Consider the following 27,404-nt stretch of genomic DNA (forward strand, 5'->3'; position numbering starts at 1 on the left):
GTGCCGATAATTTTAATTTTTTCATTTCATTTCACCGGACATCCTGGGAGACATTCTTATTATCACTCTGCTGTTAATTACTATTGTCTATCAATCTTAACTGTCTTAAAAGTACATTGTATAACTTGTCTTTAACTCTATCTGCCCAGTGCTGGCCAGAAGCAGATGGGCTCCCCCTCGGAGCCGGGTTCTGCTCAAGGTTTCTTCCTGATAGGGAGTTTTTCCTTGCCACTGTTGCCTTAGGCTTGCTCTCAGGGGGTCTCAGGCCTGGGAACAATGTAAAGCTGCTTTGTGACAACTTGGGTTGTAAAAAGCGCTATACAAATAAAAATTAATTGAATTGAATTGAATTTTTTTGGTCCATAACTGTGTAATAATGAGGCATAACTGTGTGAGACCTTTTCATCAGCCAGTTGTTATCCATTACGTGCAAGGAAATTTTGGGCAAGTACAAGTAAGACTCAATGGATCTGCAAATAAATAACTACACCCAGGGGTGCAATATACATACCTCATGGTGGTGATGCAACACAACTCAGAACAACAGCAAAATGGTAGATAGAGGAGCTTTGCCATATTTTAATTCATTTTTTATTATCATTATTATTTTTGCTCTTGTGCAACCGCTACATGACTCACATATAAGATATTCAGGAGACAGCTAAAAAGTTGAAAATAAAAAAGTATAATAAATAATGGTCCGTGTGTGAATTCCTTACAGAAACACTGATTCTGAAAAAAACACTGTTCAACCTTAAATATCTCACTGCATAACTTGACAGAAAAAAAGCACAAACAGAAAAGTCATTCTAAGAACAACATATTAATCGTTTTACAATGTAATAATTATAATTTCACCATGACAAAACACCAGACAGTATGATTAAGCTAATACTGGTGTTTTTTGTTTTTTTCCTCCTCTTTTGTTTAACAAATCAAATACAAGAATTGCATGTCACTATAGCAATGTCCATAACAGATCAATTTATTGTTAACAATCACTGTTTTGGTATAGCGTACCTCAGCAAATGAAAAAACAAAAAAAATTTAAACAATCCAACAAAAAGTAATAAATAGAAAATAATCAGATTGAAGTCTAGTTATTCCTTGTTCATATGAATACATAACACCTACATTATAAGTTAATAAAGTCAAGCTACTGTATATAAATACATCACCAGCATGCACAGTATTGTATTATCGAGAATATTGGAGCAGTAATCGTCTTACACTGAAGAAACAGTATAATAGGCAAGTGCATTTCTTTAAATAAATAAAAAAAAACAAACACAAAACGAAAGTAAACCACAAACCTCGAAGCTGCTTTAAGATCATCCATTGAACACCGCCCGTGCCCTGCCTCTCAGCTGTGCCATGTCCCCAAACTGAGACTGTGGTTCCAGTAGACTCTCTGTCCTTCATAGGATCTGAGTGATTGGCTTCAAAAACACAACACTGCATCTCCAATTCATTTAGGGTACAAAAGACAATTTATTTCCCGTATTTTTCACATGTAGATTTTCTTCCCTTTTGGCATGTGGTGTATTGTGGTTAAGCTGAACTGTTTTAAGTAGTTTTAGCTTATTGTTTTAATTGTAGCTTTCTTTAAGCAAATCTGTATTGAATAATTCATTTATAATGTGCCTGACATTTTATATTTCCTTGTCATATGCATGCTAATTAAGCATTAATGATGGTGTCTGCTGAGTGATTTAATAATAAATAAAAGAAAATAGAAAAAAATATATTAATAAAATTAAAAATAATTAAGAGTAAGAAAAAGCTTTTCCTTAAGTATGGAGAATATTCTAATTAATATTGGGGCAAAACTGTTCATTACTGTCTTTTCCTATTCAGTTCAATCATTTATTCTGAAGTGAATTCTAAATCTTGTATTGATGCGTCCTGAAACCATCGAAATGCATCTTTAGTGTACTTTTTTTACCCCACAGGCTTGCGCAAATCGCTGCCGTTTCTGGGTGTACTTTCGATTGCAAAAGTACTTCTAAAATGGCTAAAATGTGGCACTTTTCCTCATGCATACTGGAACCATTGCAAACTGTTTTTGTTTAGTTTTTTTTTTTTTTTCTGCGAGGCGATGACATTCAAGTTTTTGCTCAAGCTTTGTATCTCCCTACTGTTTCTAATGCTTCTCCCTCACCCCTAAAGTTAAATAAGCAGCTCCACTTTTTCTGCAATACAACAACAGTCCATGTGCCAGTCTGAGGCTGCCGCTCCAACCCAACAGCCCCCCTTGACTGACTGACTTTTTCCTCTAAGTGGTGTTTTGGCAAATGTCAAAGAGGCAATCAAGAGGGAGGGGTTTTCACTTTTTTTAACTATATGTATTTTAACTAACATTTAACCTCCTCTCAAACCGCTCTTTTTTATTTGAATTTTTTTTTCTTTAAACTCGTGGAAAAATAAAGAACTGCTGCTGCGGTAGTATCATCGGCAAAAGCGACTGCCAAAGTCCACCGGCCCTTTTTAATTTTAATTTTTTTTTCTCGTGTGTGTGTGTGTGAGCGCGCGGCGTTATTCTTAATTGTTGCCCTCCCCTCCCTCGTCGTCCTGCTGGTCGCTCGTCCACAGTGTCAAGTTGTCGCGGAGTAGCTGCATGATGAGGGTGGAGTCTTTATAGGAATCCTCGTTGAGGGTGTCCAGCTCGGCGATGGCGTCGTCGAAGGCGGTCTTGGCCAGGTGGCAGGCCTGCTCGGGGGCGTTCTGGATCTCGTAGTAGAAGACGGAGTAGTTGAGGGCCAGGCCCAGGCGGATGGGGTGGGTGGGCTGCATGTGCTCCTTGCTGATCTCGTGGGCCTCGCTGTAGGCCTTCTCGGAGGACTCCACCACCGTGGCCCTCTTCTCACCCGTGGCCACCTCGGCCAGGTAGCGGTAGTAGTCGCCCTTCATCTTCAGGTAGAAGACCTTGCTCTCGTGCTGCGTGTCGCTGCAGTTCTTGATCAGGTAGTTGTCCAGCAGGTTGAGCACATCCTGGCACACGGCCTCCAGCTCCTTCTCGATCTTCTCGCGGTAGGCCCGCACCATCTCGATCTTCTTCTCGTTGCCGTCGGCCGAGGTCTTCTGCTCGATGCTGGAGATGACCCGCCAGGAGGAGCGCCGTGCCCCCACCACGTTCTTATAGGCTACCGACAGCAGGTTCCTCTCCTCATTGGACAGAGCCTCATTCAGTTCCGTCACCTGAGGGAGGGGCAGACAGGACAGGTGGGTTAGTGTAAGCAACATCTGAGAAATGTTCCACAGTATAAATGTAGGGATTCAGGGAACATATGTGAAGTACATTTGAATGGTGACACTCAAACATTCAACACCTCAGTGCTTTTCAAAACACACATCTCAGATTCAGCATTATATTACATCACTGAATAAAATATATACTGCACTGAGCACTTGACAGACAATTTGTACACTTAAATATCCTTTATGGTCAATAAAAGCTGTGAAGGGGTATGAAATCAATACAGTTTACCTCAACCCTTGATGAGATACAGTTATATCTATATTTGGTAAAACGAGACAGAAGACAGCACAAGCTTTGCAGATTTTTGGTTATGTAAAAGCAGCATTAGCTACAGATAAATTTGTAGGCTCCTCTCATCAGTGACTGATGCGCAGCATGATTTTGGCTGGCTGAACTGGCTTGACCTCCCCCTACCCGATGACATCATCTCCCCTGAGAGCGGCACCCTCGATTCGCTCCTGCTCGGCTCTAAAGCCGGCCCCGCTGAGCGGTTTTGTGTCCGCAGCGCCGTGTCTGGCGAGAGGATTTAATCCTTTATTCCCCACTGTGAATCTATGCGGCTCACGTCAGGGGCGTGTTTACATACCCCTCGGAACATAAAGCCGGTGTGTTCGGGGGGGAGCTCACATTCCACTCCACTGCATCAGGCTGCGGGCAGGCATTCCACTCCATGTTTAACTCCACACACGGTGCGATCACCCACCCGCCTGTGTCACCTCCCAAAACCTTAGCGGCCCTTAAATGACAGCAGCCACGGGCTAAGACGTCACACCTCAAACAAGGAGAGCGCTCTGACCCTTAAACAGATAGAGGTGCAGAAGAACAGAATTCAGCCAAATGATTCTGTGCTTACGGAGATTTCCGCTGACTAAGACATGCTGAACTACAGCTTGTCCTTACATGGTCTTGAACGCCCTCAAAAGCACACTAACCTTGGTTGAGGTATCCCATCAATTTCTGTGCACTTAAAGTACTGTTCTGTGGTGCAGGGACAGGATCTGAAGGGAGGAGAAGTGTAAGGAAAGCACTGTTCTAGGAACTGTGTTACCTGCCTTTCCCAATAAACATATGCCACCGCAAGCGAGAACCTTTGTTCTGTGTTTGTGTCTTAAGAGCACAGCGCGTCTCGTATCAGCAGGGTCTAAACCGCACCGGTCGGTCAGGTATGCTGCTTTAATATCCAGACTGCAAGTGGGACAGCTCGTTCTAATTTGGCCTCTCGTCTGCCTTGAATATCTCCACATCCTCTGCAGCAGCTCCATCCTCCACACCCTCTTCCTCTGCTGTATCATCTCCCCGTGTACCACAGGGTGCCGGTGGAAGGAGCCATGTTTCCCTGTGGCAAACATCCACATCGACAGCAATTCCAGCTTTGCTGAGAAAAGAGCTTTGCTGCTTCTTTTTAATTCCCCACTGCGTAGTATCTACTAAGATGAGCAAATGGATGCCGGACTCACAATGGTGCCCACTGGGGTGGTAACCCTGCCAAACAACACCATTATAATTATTAGCCCCTTAGACAAAGAGGAGGTGTCTAACATCTAATATGGCATGAATGCAAACCTACTTCATTTGTTTTCTGATTGGCTGAGACCCTTTGCTTTTCAAGTAACAAAAAATTTAACAACAGGGAAACCATCAGATAATTATGACCCTCTTGAAGCTCCCTGACCGTAACCATCACAAAGGTTTCATGCTCATTCTGTTGTAGTTGATTAAGAAACTGTACTGTCTAACGTGAAAATATGGCTTATAGAAAAATCACATTTGACAGGAGACAACACTTTAAGAACAAAGAGATCCACCTCTAATACATAATTGAATATCAGCAGGAATATTTCATTCTGATTCCTCACCCACTCAGTTCAATTTACCACACACTCACTCCATTAATTAAATTCTTTCGTTTTAGTGGTATTGAAATATAAAAATCACACACTGCCCCCCCCACCCCAACCCTTCCAGCAAGACATCTTGCAACGGCAGGGGTGGGCAAGAACAAATTCATCATGTGCAATCCCCAGTTTCCATGGAAACAAAGCAATCTGCTCGCCGAGTGCACCAGTCTATCTTCACAGCTGTCACGAAGACGGCCCTTCCTACCGCCAGCGAGGGGGAATGAGTGCCGTCGGAGGAGGCAGCGCTCCCTCTAAACGCTGCCGAGCAGCTGTACTGTAAGCGAAGACGACCACCGCTCGGGCAGTCCATATCTCCACCGCGATGACCTTCTCCCCGGCACAAAGTGACCTTTTCACCTGCCTGGCCACGGTGTCCATTTTCTGACCGTTCGCTCAGCACGTTTGGGGAATTGCTCATTTGAAGGGGGGAGGGCATTGAATGCAAAACATTTAAGGCAAACCATTAAGAACCCACAATCATAACAGAAAAAAAGGCTTCCTTAAAATTTAATACACATTTCTTGACTATTCTTCAGTTCAAGCTCCGTATACGTCAGGGTCTAGGACTCCATTCAACCCCTCTATGTGCATCTGTGTTGCATCACAGTACACTATAGATTAGCCAACTGCTACATTAAGGGACTCTTGACAAGCAACTGGTCTTTCAGTCTATCTCTATCATAGGAAAGACAAAACGAGCAAAGTGTAAAGTCAGACTGAATGATATCGCAAGAACACAAAATTTCGCTGCACATGACTTTAAAGTAGCCAAATGGCCTGTGATACAGACTTCTGCCTCAACATTATCGCTTTGCATCCCGCACGCTGCCTGTGAAGCTCGATACAGGATCGTTCATGGCCCCCGCCATCTCTCTAATCTTCTCATTAACATTCCTGTGGTGTGCAGAGGTATTTCTTTGTGGAAAATCTCTTTGAATCGGGGGACTGTGCTGTGACAGAATCAAGGTTTCTGGTCATCCAAACGTTTTCCAGGACGTCTGATTGAAATGCTGCAATCGCTCACCTAAACGCTCTGGGAGGGAGTGGCGTGTTAGCAATTTGCAAGCTCTTTAGCTCTAATATGGGTACGAAAAAGCCTCGCTTCCCCCCTGACGGAGGTCAATAAGCCTTCCTCCCAGCTCTAGCGGGAAGGCTGGCGGGTTTGGCGGAAACATTAGCGCCGCCATCACAGAGGAGCGCCATTACTGGACTTTCATTGATTGCTCTGGCTCTCAAGGCGATCCACACTGTGCCGTGACCTCCCCGTGTCAGCGTACGCTGCTCAAGGCTCCCGATCGAACAGACATGCTGAAGAGAGAGGAAAAAAAACCTCTCTACACTGAGCACAGTGCTCAGCAATCTAACCAGGGCGTTAAGTACAAAGACTACAGGGGGAGCTTCAGAGTCAGCATCTCCCATCTCTACCCATTCTACTCCGATAAGATGCCTGTTAAACAAAGAAACAGAGGAAGAAAGGAGACGGGGACCCGCGCAGACAAAAGAGAGGGATTCAGGGGTCGGAACACAGAGGCCCGCACAACTCCTCTCCCTTAAGCAGATATGACAACCCCTCCTCCTCCTCCTCCGTGCAGTGATGCACGAGGACGGCGTGTGGCACCTGACGTCACGGGCGCTGGGAGAGCGGATGGCCTGTCTCACCACTGCGAGAGCGGCAGTGGGGGAGATGGGAAAACGCTTCAAGTGGCTCTTTGTCGTTATATAACAGCGGAAGACTGCAGTTTCTCATTGAATCTTTTTTCCCCCTGTGCTGATGCAGGTTTCTATAAATAAAACACATAAAAGGTTTATGAATCAAAGAGCAGGGGAAAAAATGAATCGTTGCATAGATGTTTCTTATAGTAAAGCCCAGTCGTTTACAAAAGAGGGGCAGAGGGGTTTCTTCTGTGACCATGACAGTAGCATGTTTAAGTGGTAATTCACAGCAAAGCATGCATGCACTGTACGGTAATCATCAAAAGAAGGCCATTCCTTAGCCGGATAAGAGGGCTACCCCTCTGCACCTGCAAAGAGGTAAGTGCACACAGCACACGCCTGCCATGTCAGGTGGAAAACGAACCTGATAATAATCATTTATTTTTGGAAGCTGAGAGTAGAGTTGCAAAACGCATTACGACAGTGACATTTGAGGTGAAAGACTGAGCATGAATAATCTGCTTAGCCTATAATCAATGTAAAGACATACAGATAAAAAACCAGTAACAGTATCTCTACTATTCTCTACAGGGGATTAAGGTGATATTCAATTACTCTGATTTTGACTAGTGTTGTTGCATCACCTATAGTTGGCATGTGATACTGCAAGCAATCTGGACAGCTTTTAACACTGATAGCATTATCCTCAGTCTGTTCACTTTATAACAGAATTTTCCATATTATACAGGATGTCTCCCTCATCTGTATTTCTGAATGACAGATATTAATCTCAGGGAAAAAAACCTGACCCGCATCCACAACTGACAAGAACTGCTCCTGTAACTATTTACAAGAAAGAGCAATCATCACATAGCCTCTATCGATGCATTCACTAATATGGTTTGAATCTCAGACCCCCTGCTGTCTTTGCCACATGCATCAATTCCCCCCAAAACAACAGCTTTGCACATCATCGAGCGAGACAGGCCGTCACTGGCCAAGGAATCCTGGGAGTGTTGCAGAACAAGGAAAAAGGCACGTGTTAAGATGTCACACACACAGCGTAAGCACTGTCTGGGGAAAAGAAAAAAAAAACACTCCACTCCTCAGTTCCCAAGAGTACATTTCATCACACAAAACCAGGCAAACAACACACTCAGTCTTCCCCACAAAAAACTCCACCTGATCCTCCATTTCCTACCAACCCAATAAGAACATGGAGGCCATGTTCCAGAACTGGTAGCAGCATGCAGAGTTACAGATTTGTGATTGCATTTTAGGTATATTCACTCCAGATGACATAGCTGAACAGTAGTAATTTAGTACTAGTGGCAGTAGTAAGGGTAGGGTAGCAGTGGAACTGGGAGTGGACGTAGTAGCAGTAGCTCCATCAGTAGTGGTTGTAATAGTACACTAGCTCAGACGTTAAAGAAATGCACACACGTGCACACAAACACCACCACTTCCTACAGCTACAAAAATATTTTTACACTGTCACCCTCTTTACAGACACTGACTTTTTTGAGCTGCTACAGGGCGGTTACCATGACTGCAGCCTGGGATTCCACACAGTGACTGGGCGAGGCCGTAGACACACCCCACTACTGCAATGACTGCCAGTGACTGACAGCTCTGACACTGCACAAATTTGAGAGGATATCCCACTGACAACCACCCTGTCACCCCAACCAGGAACCTGAACGCCCAAACTCCAAAATGGAGGTGTTTCAGGGATAACCCAAAACATCCGGCTAAGCAAACAAACTGACATACAGAAACGTCCGTTTAACCCTTTGATAATGTTTGCACATCTCCAGTTGTAAATGGGCTGCCAGTCAGCTGAGTATTCCAATGTCCAAAAGTTAATGCAGCGATGATTTGGCAATTCCTAAATGCTGGTCCTCTCAGTGAGCTCATGCTACTTGGGCAGCTCTCTGCTCACTACGCCCCAACTGCTGGAAGACACTTTCTCTTTGTGCAGCACAAAAGACACATGCGATAGTGTCCGATGACAATGCACTTTTCACCACGGGATGTATTGTTCAATCCTATGCATGCATACCTCAGATCCCCGAACGGGTAGTGAATGCTTCAGATGCCTACTGCGGTAATGCAGGAGACATTCATGGAAACAGTCAACAGAAAATAGACCCAAGTCTAATGTCAGGGCATGTCCCCTCAGAGAGAGTGAGGGTCCTGGGGGTTCTTTTCCAGACGCTGGAATTTGATTATAGAATTTGCAGTGGTTTACTTGCTAATGCCATCATAAGGCCATGCTGGGGAGACCCAACCAAGACTTGGACTGTAAGGGGGGGGATATTGCATCAGCTCTGCTCTGTACTAGCTACCCTTAATCACATATTGGGTCAAGGTTAAAGGCCAGATGTGTGATTTACTTCCTTGAGCTGGGGAGATAATGAAAAGGTTTTCTGAACGTGTTACACATGTTTGCCTGGTTGGAAATGGAATTATTTTCATTTCATCAGTCATATTAGCGTCTCAGACCAGTCCAGTTAGCATAGCATTCCCCTTTTGAACACTCATTTTTAGAGTGGTATGGGCGTGGGCTACAATTGCATTTATCGAAGGCTACTCGGTCTAGCTAAGAACGGAATGGTGCAACACGGGCACTGCACCTTGGCACACGCTGCGACACGCCTCGCGTGACACCAGCAATCTTCCTACGGGGAAGACCTGCCTAAGATGTAATACATTAAACCGTAATTTAATCGCAGGAGATGAACCGAAGCATTTGCATGCTCCCGTCTGAATACTGACTTCACTGCAATATGACAACTACAGAACATTCTGGAAGGATTTCTGCTGCCACCCACGTTTGTTTCATGTAATGTTATCATATATATGTTTTAAATTTATGGCCGAAATGCCGAGTGTATTTTTTATCGACCGTGTTTAACACGTAGCCGGCGTCTGCTTTATTTTCCCTCAAAACAAAGCAAGTAGCCCTCAGCGGTGCGTACCAGTAGTCTATGTATTTGAATGTATCTAAATCTAGCAATATAGTAGTATTTTCCCACCGACAAAATGACTGACAAATACCACTCGGGAGCATATAGTAACACAATGCAAAATCTCAACGAGACCTCCATTCAAATGGGAACCAATTTCGCTTCAGCTCCCAATGCCTCGAGTATCTGCTCATTAAACAGCCTACATATGATTGGAACACCACATTTCCCCTTAAGCAAACAGTGAAGTCAAAATGTCAGTATCTGGTACTTTTGCAGCGAGGTCCTTGTGCATCGATAAGAACTGAAACATTTTATTGTGTTATATGTTTTATTTCGGTGGCGCTCAGCTGATAAAGACACGGCAGAAGGCACCGCCCCAAGATCAAACAGTCCGCATTCGGGCACTTTTCCCGTTAGCCTTTCTCAGATGACAGACTTTCTGCTTAAATATGATTTGGAAAGATTACATTAAAATGTTCCAACAAATACAAATAATTTTGCACAGCGCAAAAATACTGACGACTTCAGGCATAATCGTTACCTGTCAGATATTTTAGATTTGATTACGGTTTATGGGCCTTGACAGCGTAGGTACATAAACTGTAACATTGCATATTGGCTTACATGCATCCTTAAAGATAGAATGTCACAAGCATCTTTTACAAAAGGTTTCTTACAGCTATGCTGCCGTCAATTTCACGTTTTTTGATTTACTGTATGGAATAACCATAATGATGAATAGTACCGTAGTGACATTTAAAAAATTGAAGAGTGTTTTTCCATCTGAAGAATCACGGAATAAGGACGGACAGAATGAGCTATTTTAGTGAAATACAGAAATATGATTCCATGAGGAGGAGAAACTTACCGATTTCATGGCAGCTGCCATATCGTCATATCTTTCAGCCTGTTCAGCCAACCTGGCTTTCTGAACCAGCTGCTCACGATCTACCATTTTTAAGTGTCGTTGGTGAAGACGTTATTCTAAGTTTTAGAAAGAAATGCGAAAATGTCACTTGCAATGCAGTGAAATGCAACGCGGTCTTCTTGCTGCAGCTGCTCCCTGCTGTCTGCGCGTGCCGACGGGACACCCCCCCCCCCCCCCCCCCCTACACTTTCTCTGGATTGCGTCATCACTCTAAAAAGGCGTGCACCTAGGTCGTGATGTAACAGTCCTTATTTGGGGGCTCGGACTGTCCAGTGTGACAGGGCTATAGCCAATCATACTTGGTGGTTCGTATCGGAAGCTTTCTAGCAGAAGTAGGCACTATTGGAAATGTAGTTCATATCACGCAGTTCAGAATTTTTTTTTGTTTTCTGGAATAAGTGCCCCACCCAGGAAACTGCAATAGCTTGCCGTTTCATTGTTTTCTCTCATTTCGTTGACCATAAGTTTAAGACATGTTTCTAATCGAAATATTTTAGTGAAATCCTTCAGGTTCTCATTTTTGGCCTGTTAGCATGGAATTAAAACTGTAATCAGGTGATAAAATGTTAGTACACTAGTTTAACCCCCTTTGTCCTGATGCATGAAACCATTAAGCCAAACAACCTGGAGATTGGTCCTTAAATATATCTCCTTAAAATTATTACACGTAGTTTAGTTTTCAGGAGAAAGACAAATACTCATGGTTATCAGGACTAATTGCAAATTGCTGCTGGTCACCATGAAGACAAAATGAAGATAAAATTTTTAAAGATTCAAACTTTTATGTGACAGAAATTTATATGTTGAAACCAATGATACATTTGTAAAAAAAAAAAACATTAAATGAATTGTGTACTGATATCTTGAACAGCTCCTTTTGGACCAGGTATGAGGACGATTTGGTACAATCAGAAGAACTCATAGAGCCTGAAAACTCATATGGTAATCGAAACATACTCAAAGTTTAGACAGTCTGATGATAATGTATAAAATGAACCAGTGTGAAACCAGGAAATACTCTTAGCTTCACCTGAATGCCTGTTTCACAGTCCTCTGTTCTTCTACCTCATAGGTCATCCAAAACAAGTAAGTGAAATGAAACAGAAAATCCGTTTACTGCTGGAGTGAATGTGTACTTCTCTCATTTGCCTCAAGTGTGATAAAATCTTCAAGTGACAGCATTGTAAATTGTACAGATTTCAAGTTGAGAAGACCTAGTCACAAGCAGCATATCAACATATCGAAACATCAAACAATTACAGAGGCTGTCTAAAGATGCCATCTTATTCAAATAACAAAAATGTTCTTTGTGCCCAAAGTCATACTGCACATATTGCCTGTTGGCAATAACACAACTACCCTGATTCAGTAATATCACCTTTAGTTAAATCACTTTTAGTTGGTGAAGCCAGCACAGCTTGAGTAATACAATAATTCCAGTAAGATGAGGCTGTACATGAGTTTCATCCTGCTGGATTTGCAATAGCAGACTTCCCACAGAGAGTATGAATTTTTCCAAAAGACACTTGGAGAAAAAGCTAAACTAGACTTGTGCCAGGAGCAGTATTTCATACTTCTTTTGTCATCAGCCCGGAACCATTTTAATATGTTTACTAAGCAGGTGAATCGTCCTCTTCAGAGAAGTGGAGGCTGTGATCATGTGGGCTCAGCAGCCAGAGTAGGGTGTTGCAATGCAGAACATAGATTCTTCTGGCTGCTATTAACTGCGCCTTTTATCATCAAAAAAAAAAACAAGCCTTTCAATAATTAAATGGGGAGCTCTGGGCCAGGATGTCAGCTGTTATTTCTGTGAGAGTAGTGAGCATTGCTAGAGCGGCATTAAATGTGATACAGAGGATTTAAAAAGGCAGATATGTATGTTATTTTATCCATTGTCAATATATGTATGTTTATTCTACTATGCTTACAAAAGCATCATTTTGATTAGATTGTTAATTAAAGAAGAAATGTTGATGAAAGTCTAATTGCCCTGTCAAACCATGTATTTTCTTACCACCATTTTGTCTTTGAGAAAACTTCTCAGGACCTACAATGCATTTGAATATTCTTGTGACCTTTCAGTTTCAGCGGCTTCAATTTATAGCCACTGAAATTTCTACCATCCTTAATATGGACAAAATAACACACAATGTGATTTGCCTGAAAGCCTTCCTGTTTGATGTACTTTGGAACTTTATGCCCATAATTTAGTTAGAGATGCATGAGAGTGCCAACCATTGCCATTTTTTATGCCGATTGGCCCAAAGGATCATGAAGAGTTAATTCTTACATGGTTTGCACACAATCTAAGAGTAAAATCTAATGGTGCCAACTACTGTACTATATGATCAATTCCCCAAAATGAGCCAATGGGGCATGGAATAGCATCCTTACTAATTGTATTTGCAGTGTAAATATTGTGAAATGGAGAAATATTGGAAAAAAAAATGTAAGCTCTCAAATGTACTGGTTCCTCATGAAGTCTTTTCCTGAAGGAACTTTTCTTTGTAATTTAAAAATAACATAGAGTAGCCATGATTCTATGTTCAATTCCAGAGTTTCCAAATATCACTTAGACCTTGCATGTGGTTCATGGAAAGAAGTTATTTAAGCACTAAATAATCTGAATGTTGTAAGACCAGATCTGGTAGACAATATAGCCCCTTGAAACATAATTGGTCCTTGTCAAAAGAGCCTCCTTTGAACTAAGTTTCATTTTTCGACCCTTAACAGTTGAGGAGTTTTGTTCTGTCTATAATGGCAGTATGACCACGATACCAAGTGATCTGCAGGTGCCATTTTTGACGTCAGGCAGGGTACAACCTATTTACTATTAAAATTTTACAAAGTTTAATTAGATTTCAGTTCTATTTTGGGATTTCTACCTGTTTTACCAAAAATTTGGAATAATAATCAGTGTAGTGATGGACACCCCTTTTCTTGATTTTATAATGGCAATGATTGCAATAGCTATATCATTATTTAATTCACCAATTCATAGACTAATAAAACAGATATAACTGCAGAAAAGGGTAAGATACCCTTTGGAAAAGAAAAGAAAACAAGGTAAGATTCCAAGGTCCTTATATGCTTGGGATTGGTACAAAAGCTCTCTTTGTTTTAGAGATCCCAGCTGAACATCAGTATTTACTCAACAGCTTATTGATCGCATTTGTGAAGATTAAGACAAAGAAATATCTTGTGTTCTTTTTTGTATGGCCATTAAACATATTATCCTTTTAGTCCATGCAGCAGAGTAGCCAAGCACGATCAGATCATTGATGGAGAAAACAAGATTTTGTAAAACATTGCTGCCACTCCATCTTCCACAAAAAGTCAGTGAGCAGCAGCACGTGGATTAGTGATTTTGGCTCTTACATGGAGCCACATGGCTTCTGGAACTCTCATTCTGGCTGCCAGGGAGACCAGCCCTCGGTATCTTATCTCGTAGTGGTGTTTAAGCCAGGAGAGAGTAGAGCATGAGCGTGTTTTTTGGGATCACAGGCTGCCAGTCTTGTACCCAGCCATGAGAGGAGGGGCAGCACACCAAGCAGGATGCAGAAACTAATCACTGCCCTGGCTTAAACAGTTTTCCACAGAGCCAAAAACCCATGCATTCCAAATCCATTCTGACTTCCATCGATTCCCATGCTGTTATCAGCTGCTCCTAGTTTGTTTCAAACAAGACTTAATAGACTCATTCACATTGCAAAATATATATTCATACATTTGTGAATAATATAAATGTCACATTAACTGTTGAACAGAAACGCTAATGACTAACACAGTATTTCTTGAGTGTTATTTGCTGTGCCTGACTAGATATTGTTAGAGCATCGGATTTACTGGTGTGATGCTCCTCTCTATTAGGCTGGTCCTGTCAGTTAGTTTGGAGAGGCTGGATGAGGAAGACATTGGGCAGTAGCATGGTGTTAGTACGCTGCATGCTAAGTGCAGCCGTGCATGACACTTCATCACAACATCCATCTTCCGTCCTTGTCTTTATGGAGGACAGATAGACCTCTGTCTGGGACCCAGGGACATAAAGGAGATACCAGTAACTAGCAACACTTGCTCAAGCAAAAGTACATGAAACAGTTTTCAAATTGGAGAGTACAAAGAATACAAAACAAAGCTAAGTGAACTGAGTAATATATTTTGCCAGATGCCTATTTTGGAACCAAAAAGAACATTTGAGAAGAAAGCATTTACCTTGCACATGCACAGCGTCGGTCTGAGTGGTTCCCGTGGAAACAGAGTGAAGTGCTTGCGTAGGTGGCAATATTTATTGTTCTGCTCAAGCATAGGGTAAAACACTCCTCACAAATAAAGATATAAGAATGACTATGTCAGTCTTATATATAAGAATTAAAGCACTTGTTTGTTTAAAAAAATGAGCAGCTTTAGCTGATAAAATTCCAGCTCAAAAGAGCAGCCTGGTCTAGTGGCATGTGTGAGTTACTGGACAATAACTAATCAGAGAGCTCTCATAAAATATGAGCGCAGTGTGTAGTGGGATAAACATTAACATCATAACCGTTTCAGACAGATGAAGCATGGTGCAATTAAAAATGCATAATTGAATATATGCAAAATTATAATTTTTCATTAAAAGTTGCTTCCCTTCTCAGAAATATTGTTTAAGTAATTGGTAATTCTGTCATTGAGGTACACAGAATTTTTCAGTTGAGAGTTAAAAAAATCCATCTTCAAAATGAATGATCTGATTGACACATAGCATGCTTTATTCCCAGTTACATATATTCATACCTTACAGAGAGACTTTGTTCTGTAGTGCTGTACATGAAGACAATGGATTACAAATAATTAAGGACAGATAACATTATCATTTTCCCCATGGCGATATACCAGTCCATGCCTGGAAGTGTAAATATACCTTTCATCTGTTGGATTCATGAATGAATCAACCACAAGGACAGTCTACCCGACCAATGAGACTGTTGGTGTATCTAAATGATGTGCTTTGGATTTGTAGAGTGGGGAATTGGTGAACTGCCCTATAAGAAATGTGTGAAATGATGTTATGCGTTCAGTTCTTATGAAAGGAGAGTTGTGTTACCCATATGCAAGGCACCGTATCAAGAAATGTTTTTAAAGAATCCAGTCGTGTAAATGAATTCATGCAAATGCATAAGCATATATGAAACCATTTTAGCCTGCCCTAGATACGAGAAAAAAGTTAATATTACAATATTGTGTAGGAAATGGTACAGTAGTCTCTATTTCAAAAGGCCGGTGACCTTTTTTTAGTGTCCAAGCAGGGTTTGTCAAACCAACAAAAGCATGTGATCTCTGCAGGTTATCTTGAATTGAATGCTTTTGAACCTGAGAACTGAATAGCTTTGCCTTTTTCAGTGAGAACATTTTTCCAGTTATTATCACTGGAAAGCTTCTTGTGTTACAAATGGCACCCATCCCGCAGAGTTTGGGATCAGTCATCCGAGGGGGATTCGGAATGTCCATTTTAAATAACCTGCTGTGACGTACACAGTCAACAACAACAATCACATTAACAACATAGTTACTTTGGTGATCTAGCCCAGATGTATAACCGAGTGGTAAATAGGTAGGTTTGGATGCACTGAGTAATCAAACACTGTGTGGTGAACACAGCAGTGACTGATTCCTAGCTTGAATGTTTGATCAGTTAATTCACCACACACACATTATACATATATATATATATATACAAATGTAAAATGAACATAGAAGTAATCAAACACACAGGAAAATCAAGTGAAAGGAGCACATTGAAACAATTCAAGGAATGTACTATTTTCACACGAAACGTGTGACCATGGACTACTCAGTGAGATAAATATCAGACATACCAAAGGATACATTAGTGTTTTGTACTCTCCAGCCAGAGAATGGTCACAAAATAGAAAAAAAAAGAATCCATTGTCCATAACAGAAAGCGGAATTATTCACAGGGAGCAGGATCTGAATTAGCACAGCACAAACCAGCACAAAGTGTCGGGGATAGAGGTCCCTTTGACAAGAAATGTGTCTAGTTCTATTCAGTAATAAATTAAGAGTGGTTGATAGTTTGTGTTTGTGCTTTTTCAGATAGGGTCATGCACTGTCTGTCCATTTTCCTGAATGCATTAAAAGGTTAGACTTTGTTTTGCGTATCTGGCTCATGGTCCTGGGAAAAGAGGGAACTCTTTTATCTCAGCTGTGAGTTATTTGCGCCCCTGTTTCAGCTTAACATACTTAACTATAAAAGAATTTCTAAAAGTGTAGCATGCCTGTACGTATTCCAGCATCTTGACGACATCAGAGTCAGTCTAAACCTTTGGTCTCCTTGGTATCTCAAAAATGTATATATATTTATAAAGTGCATAATAAGTACATATAATTATAATATATAATATAATATATTTGTTTTGTTTTGTTTTTTTTTGTTTTTTGTTTTTTTTTGTTTTCCAAGAGGGCGAGTGTTCATTTACAAAATGTTTACAAGTCCGGGTTCCTGCAACAGGAAGTTGTTTTGGCTGTGGGGACGAATCACAACAGTATGCAGGTGACGCCCGCGTCCTCGGAGTGGTCACAGTTGTGGACGTTCCAGGGTATGTGCGAGCACTCCTGGAGGGCCGTCTCCAAGCTGCTGCATTTGAGGTTGTCCATGAGGATGACGCCGCTGCCCCTTCCGAAGTAGGCCTCTCCCCGGGCGGCGGCGGCCTCCCCGCAGCCTACCTGCCGGCAGACCACCTGGGCGTCCGGGAGGTCCCAGGCGTCGTCGCACACCGTCCCCCACTGTCCCTGGACAAAAATCTCCACCCGGCCCTCACAGCGGTGCTGCCCGTCCACCAGCCTCAGCGCCCCTGGGGAATGCAGACACAGCCCATGTCCGTCAGTGCCAGCCACCCGAGCCACCCCATAGAGTTACAAACACTAATGTAGCAACAGGCCGGAGCCAACTCAACCGCAGCCTGCACGCACTTTAAAAGCCATCCTCTTAAACCACTTCCTCGTGACTGAAGATGATCGGTTTTCGTTTAATGGTCTCAGGTGGTAGGATGGAGGTCTGTTAATCTGCTTCGCCTCGACCATAAAACTTATGAATGGTAAACCACTGAAATGTCAACATCCACAAAGTCACATACACCTGTACTCACCCTCCGATGCCGTTGTAGTGGTGGCTGTCTGGTCTGTGGCACCAAAGTCTCTGGAAATTCCAGGAAGGATTTGAAATGCTGTAAAATGGAAAAATATTTTACGTTAATCAGTTATTTTTCAGGACGAAAATGTGCAAGATGAGTGATTTCTATAAAGCTAATGCACAAGACCCATTTGAGTAGCCCTTCAACGCAGAAAAAGAGCAAGACACTTTGTCTTATCTGTATATTTCAGAATTGATCTGCAATGGATGGATCTAGAAGTGTCTAAATAGTTTTGAAAATGTTCTAAAATCCTAGTTGCAGTATTGTTTGTTTGTTTGTTTCTTTGCAGTGGTGGGGTCTTTGCTGAGATCTTTCAAAAAACAGTCAGCGAAACACACATGCCAGCATCCATTCCTGGGTCTTATTTTCTCATTTTAAGATGACTTATCTTCTTTTACCCCTCCTTCCCAGAAGCGGTGAAGAAATGGCATGAATTTCTGCAGCATGGGACTGAGAGACAGGCATCACCCTGAGCTGAGATGAGTGTGTGGTGGGTGGGTGTGGGCGTGGCTGCGACCGGACAGGCGGCTTACACATGCAGATGACGCCCGCGTCCTCGTGGTGCCCGCAGTTGTGCTGGCCCCACCCCAGGTTGAAGCAGTCGGTGAGCACGCCCTCGTTCCCCTTGCAGTCCACGTTGTCCAGCAGGATGGGCCCGGAGCCGTAGCCAAAGAAAGCCAGCTGCTTGGCGGCAATGGCGGGGCCACAGCCCAGCTGCCGGCACACCACCTGGGCGTTGTCCAGGTCCCAGTCGTCATCGCACACCGTCCCCCACACGGTCCCGTACAGCACCTCCACGCGGCCCTGGCAGCTGCTGTTCCCGTTCACCACGCGGATGGTGGGAGGCGCTGACAGACAGGAGGAAAAGGCACCATCACACAAAACGCAAAGCCAGGAGCAGCACAGCGAAAATGGCCTAATCTAGAGATCTAAAAAAATTGAAAAGATGTTGTGTCAGATAGTGTAAAACTGAAAATTAAGTTGTGTTTGTGGAGATTCTAAGAATGCTTTGCCTTTCTGCTCTGTAAACTGTGTGTTTTGCATTGCACTTGACTTGTGATGTTGGTCTGTAGTCCTTGTGAGAGACCTTGACAATGACTGCGATGTGATTACACAGTACGCATTCCTGACACCTGCACAGACTCCAGCTGGGTGGAACGCCATGGTTAATTATGCAGGCAGCAGGATCTGATGCGTAGAGCAGTAATGATAACATCACTACGCCATTAGATGCCACTATAATGGTCGTCTCCTGCGCCCTGTGCTAAGCAAAGTGATTCATACAAGAGGGTGCGGAATTGGAACTGACCTTGAAATGTGACTGCTAATGACCTAACCTAAGTATTTTTTTTTTAATTGCTTTTATCCTGGCACGTTTCACCCTCTAAAGTCTGTATGTTTGCTTGCTCTTGTTTGATCATCTGCAATCGTACTTGGCAATGCAGAACAAGAAGATGGCTTCATTAATGCTGAGAATTCAAAAAAGAAGAAACCATCTGTAGCTTTATTCTCAGACTATGTGTTAAAAATGTAAATTCATAAATACTCAAAGAGGTCACATCAGGGCAAATGTAGAGAATAAAAAGAATCCACTCTCTTTTCTCCATAGCAATATTCATGATATGAATTTAAGCCACAATAGCTTCGTCTGACAATAATTACAGGGTATCATAAGTAATTAATTGTAGATTTCTGTCAGTGCGGTTGATGGCGTGTTGATCACAGCAGCGTGGTGTGCCACTTTTATTACCTCTTGTTGTCAGATGAGTTGTAGGTGCGGCAGTTGTTGTCTTAGTGACTGGAAATGTAACATCAGTCACTGAAATAAGAAAAAGCAAAATGTCATGACCATTAAGGCTGTATTAGGCAGTTCCTGCATCAGTGTGTATCCTTCTATTAATGATACTGGCATCAAAAAGGCAAACAATATTTACAGTGTGTGTCATCTTTTCATAACCACCGTGCAATCTGCTTTCAGCACAATAACCAATGTAGGAAATATAGGAAGAATTGCGCCCTCTGCTGCTAAGTCTTAGACCATGCAGCAGCAGAGCCTGCCTGGTTGCCTTTCACCTGCCTCCAGAAAGCACTACAGAAACCTCTTTCAATGAGCAGACTGTCGCCACTCTAATAACACCTTACTGATACTAACTGTAGTGACACAGAAATGGAAGTGTGAGCTGGAGACTTACTTGCTGTGCTCTCTGTCTCAAAGTTCCTGGCTCTCCCCAGCGTCTCTGTGTTCAGTGGAGGGGGTGTTGTTGTCCCCGATCCTGGAGGTGACAAGAAAAGAGGAGCACGTCTGTTTTAAACATTTTTAATGAAAACACTTTTTATTGGTCTAGTCCTTCTATGATTATTTATTTGATTGGCAGACACCATTAACAAGGGAAACCTGCAAAGCTCACATTTTAACTCATCATTTTTGAAATTGTACAGTTTTAGTACACATTGTGTGTGTGTGTGTGCGCACACGCATAGAAGTTTGTGTCTCCATGACTGTAAGTGTTTGTATGTTTCTGTGTTGTGCATGTGTGTGTGTGTGCATGTAAATGAGTATACACATATATTTCTGTATCTGTGTACGTGTCTCTGTGTGGAGACAGAGGACCCTTACCTGAGCATATGACCCCAGCGTCCTCGTGGTGGCCACAGTTGTGGATGCCCCAGCCCAGGCTGTAGCATGATGCCAGCTGAGACTCGTAGCCCATGCAGTTGATGTTGTCCAGAAGGATCAGGCCTGTCCCGTAGCCAAAGTATGCGTTGGTGGTGGGGGCCAGGGCGTGGCCACACCCTATCTGGTGGCACACCACGCCCGCGGCCCTCAGGCCCCAGTCGTCATCGCAGACCGTACCCCAGTTCCCCCGGTAGTAGACCTCCACCCGCCCCTGGCAATGGTCGGACCCACCCATCAGCCTGATGGCCCCATCCCCTAGAGCACAAACAGAACCACAGTGTCACCACTTGTCTATGTATATATGCACACCGGATTGCGGGTCTGACGTCTGACTTTGATGCCACAGGTTTCCAGATTTTAAGGCTCAAAGTGCCACCCGCCCTCTTGGGGTTTGCATTGAAACCATTTCTGCAGCACTAGCTAATTATTTTTTTGTGTTGATATATTCTTCATCAGTCATCATTCATCATCCTTGTTATTGTTATGAAGCATAGGACATAATACAAGCTGCCAAAAATTTGAAATATAGAATTACAAATTATAAAAAGACCAAACTACACTATAATGAGCAGAGCAGTGATCCTTAACTTTGGCTTCAGTGCAACTCATTAGCTAGGGAATGATCCCTTCATTCAGAATAGTCACATAGTGTTTCAGTGTTTTCCTCAGCCAGTAAATTTGAAAATAAATACCAAGCAAAAGATTGTAAACAACAATTGCTCATGCAAAGGAAACCCGTAGCACAGGGTATTAATCAGTGTTTTTGGCAGATTTGCAGAAGGCGTTAATTGCCCGGAGGTTTAAATTTGCTCTCATTGCTATAGATCAAGGACACAGGGTGTTGCCGTGATTGTAATTAACACTACAACGATGAATGGCAAGTTCAGAATGAGAAAAGGGTTCCATTGCAGTGGAAACAGATGTTGACATCTCTATGGCTCGACGACAACAACAATAACGTAACAATAGGTCCTCTCACGTTGCCCTGAATGGTCCCTTGGGAACAATGCCAATGTCAACTGATTCCTAGCTCTGAAGAAGAAGGGCGGCTAGCTGACTCTCTCCGGATTTTGTGACTATCTTTGGTGCACCTGGGCATACGTCAGCTTCTCCTGCTTGAGCTGGGTGGTGTCTAATGAGCACCAGGAAATACAGCGGAGAACAAATGGGATGATGAGAAAAGGTGTTTTTTTACTATAAATAAAAGCTGCATTCTTCTCAGGCCTTTGTGCTTGCTGCAGAAAGGAGGAAGTTTGCAGCGGAGGCCGACGAAGGAGTATCCCATTGGTCCGCGGCGCACATGTGATCACAACACAAACAGGAAGTAAAAGACAATGCTGGCTTACTCAGGCCTGTGTGGCGACGAGGGGGGGTCGTGGGTTCGGTGTGACCTCGCGCTTCCAGTGCCGATGTGTCTGTCCACACAACACGAGAACAATGGAGATCAGTTACCGCGTTTACACAAATCAGTTACACAGGACATCTCAGTCCGTTTTTGCCTGTGGCTCAGTTTTATGTTGCACAGTGAAATTTTTGTTGCTATTTATACGAATCCTGTGTCCATCTGCTTTTTCTCATGCTTTTCTTTCCAAATGCTTAAAAAACAGTAGTATTATGTTTATACATTTTACACAGTTTTACACATAATTAACACTGTTGATATCACAGCCCACGTAATGCTCCCATTTTTCACAGGTTTCAGCTGTACCACCATATAAACATCTCTATTTTCAGCAACTGATTCTTTCTGTCATTACAACACTCTATTTCTTCATTCATCTCATTGCTATTAATATTTTGAGAGCTTTGGAGCAAATTGAACCACAAAAGAACCACAAAATACCAGTAGCTAGACCACAGCGTAAACTGTGTTAGGCATTTCTTGCTGGTTTTGGCTGTGAGACTCATGTGATCTGCAATAACGGTAGGACTTAATTTCTTAGTACTCGTCCCATCGCCTTTTTTGGTTGCGTTCTTAATTTACAGTGGGATGAATTAAGGAGGCATAACGAGGTCTAATTTCCTGCGCCAGACAACATGAAAGTAACGCCTGACAGCCACCGCACCCCTCCGCTGGTCGGTTGGGGGCCCTACCTTTGCAGGTGATGGCCACATCCTCGTAGTGGTAGCAGTTGTGTATCCCCCAGCCGAGGCTCCCGCAGCGGCCCAGGTCCTGCTCGCCTCCCTTGCAGTCCACGTTGTCCAGCAGGATGGGCCCGGAGCCCTGGCCGAACGTGGAGCTGCTGGACACGGCCACGGCCGAGCCGCACTGCAGCTGCTGGCACACCACGTTGGCGTCCACCATGTCCCAGTCGTCGTCGCAGACCGTGCCCCAGGTGCCGTTGTGCTGGACCTCCACGCGGCCCTCGCACCTGTTCCGACCGTTCACCAGGCGCACTGGAGTGCAAGAGACACACACACAGGGGGGTTAGGGGCTTTGCCAGGTGAACAACCCCCAGCTCGTCACATACACTCTCACACACACACACACAGGTCTGCTGAGCATACAGTGAGGGCCAGATTTCATCTAATCACAGTAAGCGTTCTCGTTAACCTTTGAGTAATTAAGCTGCAGCCGTTTTTACATAATATATAACATAATTTTAGGTTTACTCTCCTAAAATTAAGGGAAATTGCACAAGACACAAAAAAACTAATTTTAGGAGCAAGCACACTGTAGTTAGAATCTATGCCTAAGCCTTGGGTTTTTTTTAAAGCCTCTTTTATTCCTAATGACAATACTGTATCAAAAAATATAATCATCCATGTTAATTACATGGCAGAGTAAAAATAACTGCAACTATGTGTTTTCAGTGAACTTAGTATTAATGCAAATAATAAAAACTATTAGTTTTGAATTGTTAGTACTTTCAATTGTTGCTGTTAGTTTAAAAAAACCTGGAAAATCAGTGAAAACTCAGAGTGATTTCATAATTACCTCAGGTCCCTGAACTTTACAAATGTCTCTAGAACATGTCTGCGTCCACACAGCTCTGGTCAGGTCACATGTCTTTTAAACTGATCGTTTAGCTAAAATATTCTAAGGCAAACTCTCAAGGCCTATTGCTACCTGAGGATGAAAAGAAAAGACCTAAGAGTGGCACTGCTGTTTTGAGAGTTTATTCACACAATGGACCTGAATGGGTTAGAGTCAGTGTAATTTTAAGAGTCAGAGTAAGGTACACAACCTAAGGGACACATGACTCCATGAGCTTGTGTAGGACATACAAGGAGAACATGGGAAATGAGTAATTGAGGGGATTAGGTAAATTGAGAGCTGAGGGAAGTGACCCTGTTTCTTGCTGCCCCGAGGGCTGGAGTGATCCACCTTCTCTCGCCTTCGCCTTTCACAAATTCGATGCAGCAGGGCGGCGGCGACAGCAGACAGGACGGCTGTCGCACCCTTGGCTGCTTGGGCTAAATCCGCAATGAGAGAACAGTGACTTGTCCTTTGGAACGTGTTCAAACTAAGGTGATTAGAATGTGGACCTAAGAGGAACGGTGCCCAAAAAAGAAAAAAAAAAAGATGTAGAGATAGCAGAAATAGAGACTTTCGGGCTGTTCTTACCTTGTGAAAGAGCCTGCATTGAAGTTGTATTACTGGCTGTATGAGAGGGAGAGGGAGAGGGAGAGGGAGAGGGAGAGGGAGAGGGGGAGAGAGAGAGAGAAAGAGAGAGAGAGGAGAGAGAGAGAGAGGGAGAGAGAGAGAGATACTTTTGTCAAATTATTTGTTGAAAGGAGATTCTTGGCCATAGCGCAGTTTGCACTATGGCAGCCCCTCTGTAGTCACTGTATACCCACTTCTTCCTGTAATTTTATATTTGAATTGTCACGCAACAGGAAGCCTCCTGCAGTTTAGCTCAGACTGAGGGGTACTGACTTGAATCTCACATTCGGAATCTCTACACAAGACTACGATTTACCTTTGGGGATGCTTATAGCTTTTTGTTAAAAGCGGCTGCAGTTTTTACAGCATTGTCTCTATGAGCTTATTTACACATACATTACCCATACTCCAATAACCTGACAGTAATTAAAATGAAATTTCTGTAAACGACCTAAGTACACGTCATAATTTTTGAGGATCTCATGGTTGGTGTGAAGACACAAGCAGTGTTACTTCGGAGAGCAATTTTCCGTCTGTAGGGAAGTTGTGTACGAGAAAAGGTATTTGTGGTCTCTTTATCAAAGAGTTAGCAAAGATATTCATGGGTCCCTATAGATTACTGCTTGTATTTCAATAGTCTTATGCCAAGACTGGACTGTGGTTTACAGTTTCAGGGCTTAACAAAGGCCAAGAGTTTTAAAAACATACAAAATATAGGTCAATTCACAGGGTTCTCTCCTTGTAAAAATAGTTTAGTCATAGAAGCCTGGAGTTTTTATTGTGTTTGTACCATCCCCAGTGAAGTTATGTAGGTTAGTCACACCGTGAGTATGGTATGGTAAGTTAGTTGCATTATTAATTACTACAACTGTCAGTAACAATGGTGAGGATAACACAGTCATGAACTAAATGAATTGCATTTTTAAATGAGTTGTCATCATATATACTCACTTGTAATCTCTCTCTTTGTAGTTTTCACGTCTCCTAAGAAAAGAGAAAAACAGAATGTTTTAATACAAATGACGCAAATGTTATTGTTGAGTATAACTGACTTTTGATCACATGGTTTAATGGAAAAATTCACACTAGATTAGAAAAAATTAGTATGTTTTCATATTTGTAACATGCCTCTATTAATACTGAATGCTTTTAATTAGTGAATGAGCCACTTTTTAAGACCAAAGACATTCTTTTAACATCTTATTTCAATTAAGAATAATTGTTTGCATCAGGGATGACATTCCATGAAAAGAGGTGATTTGGCACAATTTGACTGTTCAGAGCTGATTAGGCTCATAAATATGTTAACCCACTTTGACAGGTTTTCAGATTTTACTATCTGAGGAATGAATATTTATGTACAGTATCTCAGTTTGTTTTAAAATGAACATGTACCATACATCTCATCACTGCTTGAAAATAATTTGATGTTTTTTGGAAAATAATTTCATAAAAGAATGATTGTTAATTAAGTCTGAAGAGTGAGTGTTTATTCAGTAAGTTTAATATGAGTCCCAGGGAAATTGTTTGATTTGACACACCTGGAGTATATCAAGTAATCCTTACAAAGGTAATTCATGCGTTCTTAGTGAATCCAAACAAACACATTCCCCAGATTTTCTCTTCTCAAAGTACCGCCACAGGTACGTTTTATAGGGCACCTTGATGGTCTTGTCACCTGAAAATGCAGTGGCACTGACACGTGGCTTACATGTCCTATCGTTTTTCAGTTGGTTCAGTAACATATGTTTTCTTTTTTTGTGAATAACTTTTGTTTTTTTTGTTTTTTTTTCACATTTAAACAGATATATACTCATTACATGTAAAGACATTTCAATGGCATTTCATTAAAAAATGCAAAATCAATTAAAATTCAAAATATCATCCAAGGAATATACTGACCATTTCACGTTTCAACAGCTTGCAATTTGATATTAACCTAACATGTTTTTCTTTTTCACTTTATTTTTGTGTTGGTTCACATACCCATCTGAAAGGGAGAAATCTGAGGCGGAAATCACATGGCTCTAACGCCGGCTCTTGAAGTTATCACTCACTCACCGAAAGACTGAAGAACCAGGCTGACAGCCACCAGCAGTAGAGAGCCCAATAAGGAGACCAGCAGCCACGCTGCAACCCTCCATCCTCGGTACGTGCTGTCAGGAGCTTCCTGGCTTCTCATGTTTGCTGAGGATCTGTACAGATGCCTGCAACACACAGGAGCGACTGAAACTTTCTCCCTCACAAAAACTATATGCTGGCAAATCCGAAGGCAGCTTTGGCTTTCCTCACACCTGCAGTGTCTACCGGTGTCTACCACAGCTACCATATTGTTTTTTTTTTCCTTTGTCTCTGCTACTGGTGGGCCTTGAAAGACTCCGACATCAAACTGACTTTTTGGTTTTGGTTAGTACAGATGGCTATTGCAGTTAGAGTGAGGCCGCAGTTGTGCTAATGCAATGCAGAGACGGTACTGCAATTGAACACAAAGTGCCATTGACTAAGTGGTGAATCCAGTTAGCAGAATATCGTTATAATGGAGTCTAGGCTGTGTTGGTTAAGCCTGTCCATTCAATTGACAGCTTTCCAACTGTGCGGGACTGTGTCAGGGCCTGAACTCGGTCCATTTCCCTGGGCACGGCCAGTGCTCTCTAATAGGAACTGACTGCATAATGCGGGGCAGGATGCAAGGATCAATGGAGTCTACATTTCACAGCCCTTTTCCATCAGTGGTTTCAGCAGTTCAAAGAACCATACTATCAATGAGATTAAGATGTGAACGGTCTGTTGGCTCACCATGGTATTAATCAGAGAAGAAGACGCAAAAGACATTTAATTTCAACCTAGGTGTGGTCCACTATTTTTTTCAAACGCCAGTGAAATGGATTAACACTGGGTTATGGCTACTTCAGCTGGATTTTATGGAACGAAGTTTGTGTGTCTATGGAGAATATAGAGGAGGTTGTGCTGAAAGAAATTTATAGAAGGTTTCTCCTCTCGCTTGCATGTTGTGCCAATACAGATTATTGACAGAAGGTATCCAAAGAAGTCCTCTCTCACACGATATAGAATAACATGGTGGAAGTGAGTAAGACTGGTCAGGTATATCGTTACTGTAAAATCAATCTTTTCAGTAGCAGGGGCGTGAGAAAAATACAGACAATCCCTAAAGTGGTATCTATTTTTGCTTTCGGCTAAGTAGCTCATTTCCCCCTGCTATATG

At 42.5% G+C, this 27,404-nt stretch overlaps 2 protein-coding genes across 2 annotated transcripts; both read right to left on the reverse strand.

Annotated features, from left to right (window-relative positions):
* Nucleotides 1–2,073: 2,073 nt before the first annotated feature.
* ywhag1 (3-monooxygenase/tryptophan 5-monooxygenase activation protein, gamma polypeptide 1) lies at nt 2,074–10,867 on the reverse strand. Its single transcript, XM_036524684.1, has 2 exons — nt 10,651–10,867; nt 2,074–3,198 (listed from the first exon to the last, which is right to left on the reverse strand). The coding sequence occupies exons 1-2, from the start codon at nt 10,735–10,737 to the stop codon at nt 2,542–2,544; spliced, it is 744 nt and encodes a 247-aa protein (XP_036380577.1). The 5' UTR covers nt 10,738–10,867; the 3' UTR covers nt 2,074–2,541.
* Nucleotides 10,868–17,241: 6,374 nt separating this feature from the next.
* Nucleotides 17,242–26,363, reverse strand: LOC118774122 (scavenger receptor cysteine-rich domain-containing group B protein). The gene is made up of 11 exons (XM_036523278.1): nt 26,243–26,363; nt 25,129–25,162; nt 24,143–24,174; nt 22,669–22,971; nt 21,921–21,989; nt 20,515–20,829; nt 20,090–20,170; nt 19,648–19,716; nt 18,431–18,745; nt 17,853–17,930; nt 17,242–17,558 (listed from the first exon to the last, which is right to left on the reverse strand). The coding sequence occupies exons 1-11, from the start codon at nt 26,361–26,363 to the stop codon at nt 17,242–17,244; spliced, it is 1,734 nt and encodes a 577-aa protein (XP_036379171.1).
* Between the last annotated feature and the right edge of the window lie 1,041 nt (nt 26,364–27,404).

This window comes from Megalops cyprinoides, chromosome 3 (genome assembly GCF_013368585.1).
Source record: "Megalops cyprinoides isolate fMegCyp1 chromosome 3, fMegCyp1.pri, whole genome shotgun sequence".
NCBI lineage: Eukaryota > Metazoa > Chordata > Actinopteri > Elopiformes > Megalopidae > Megalops > Megalops cyprinoides.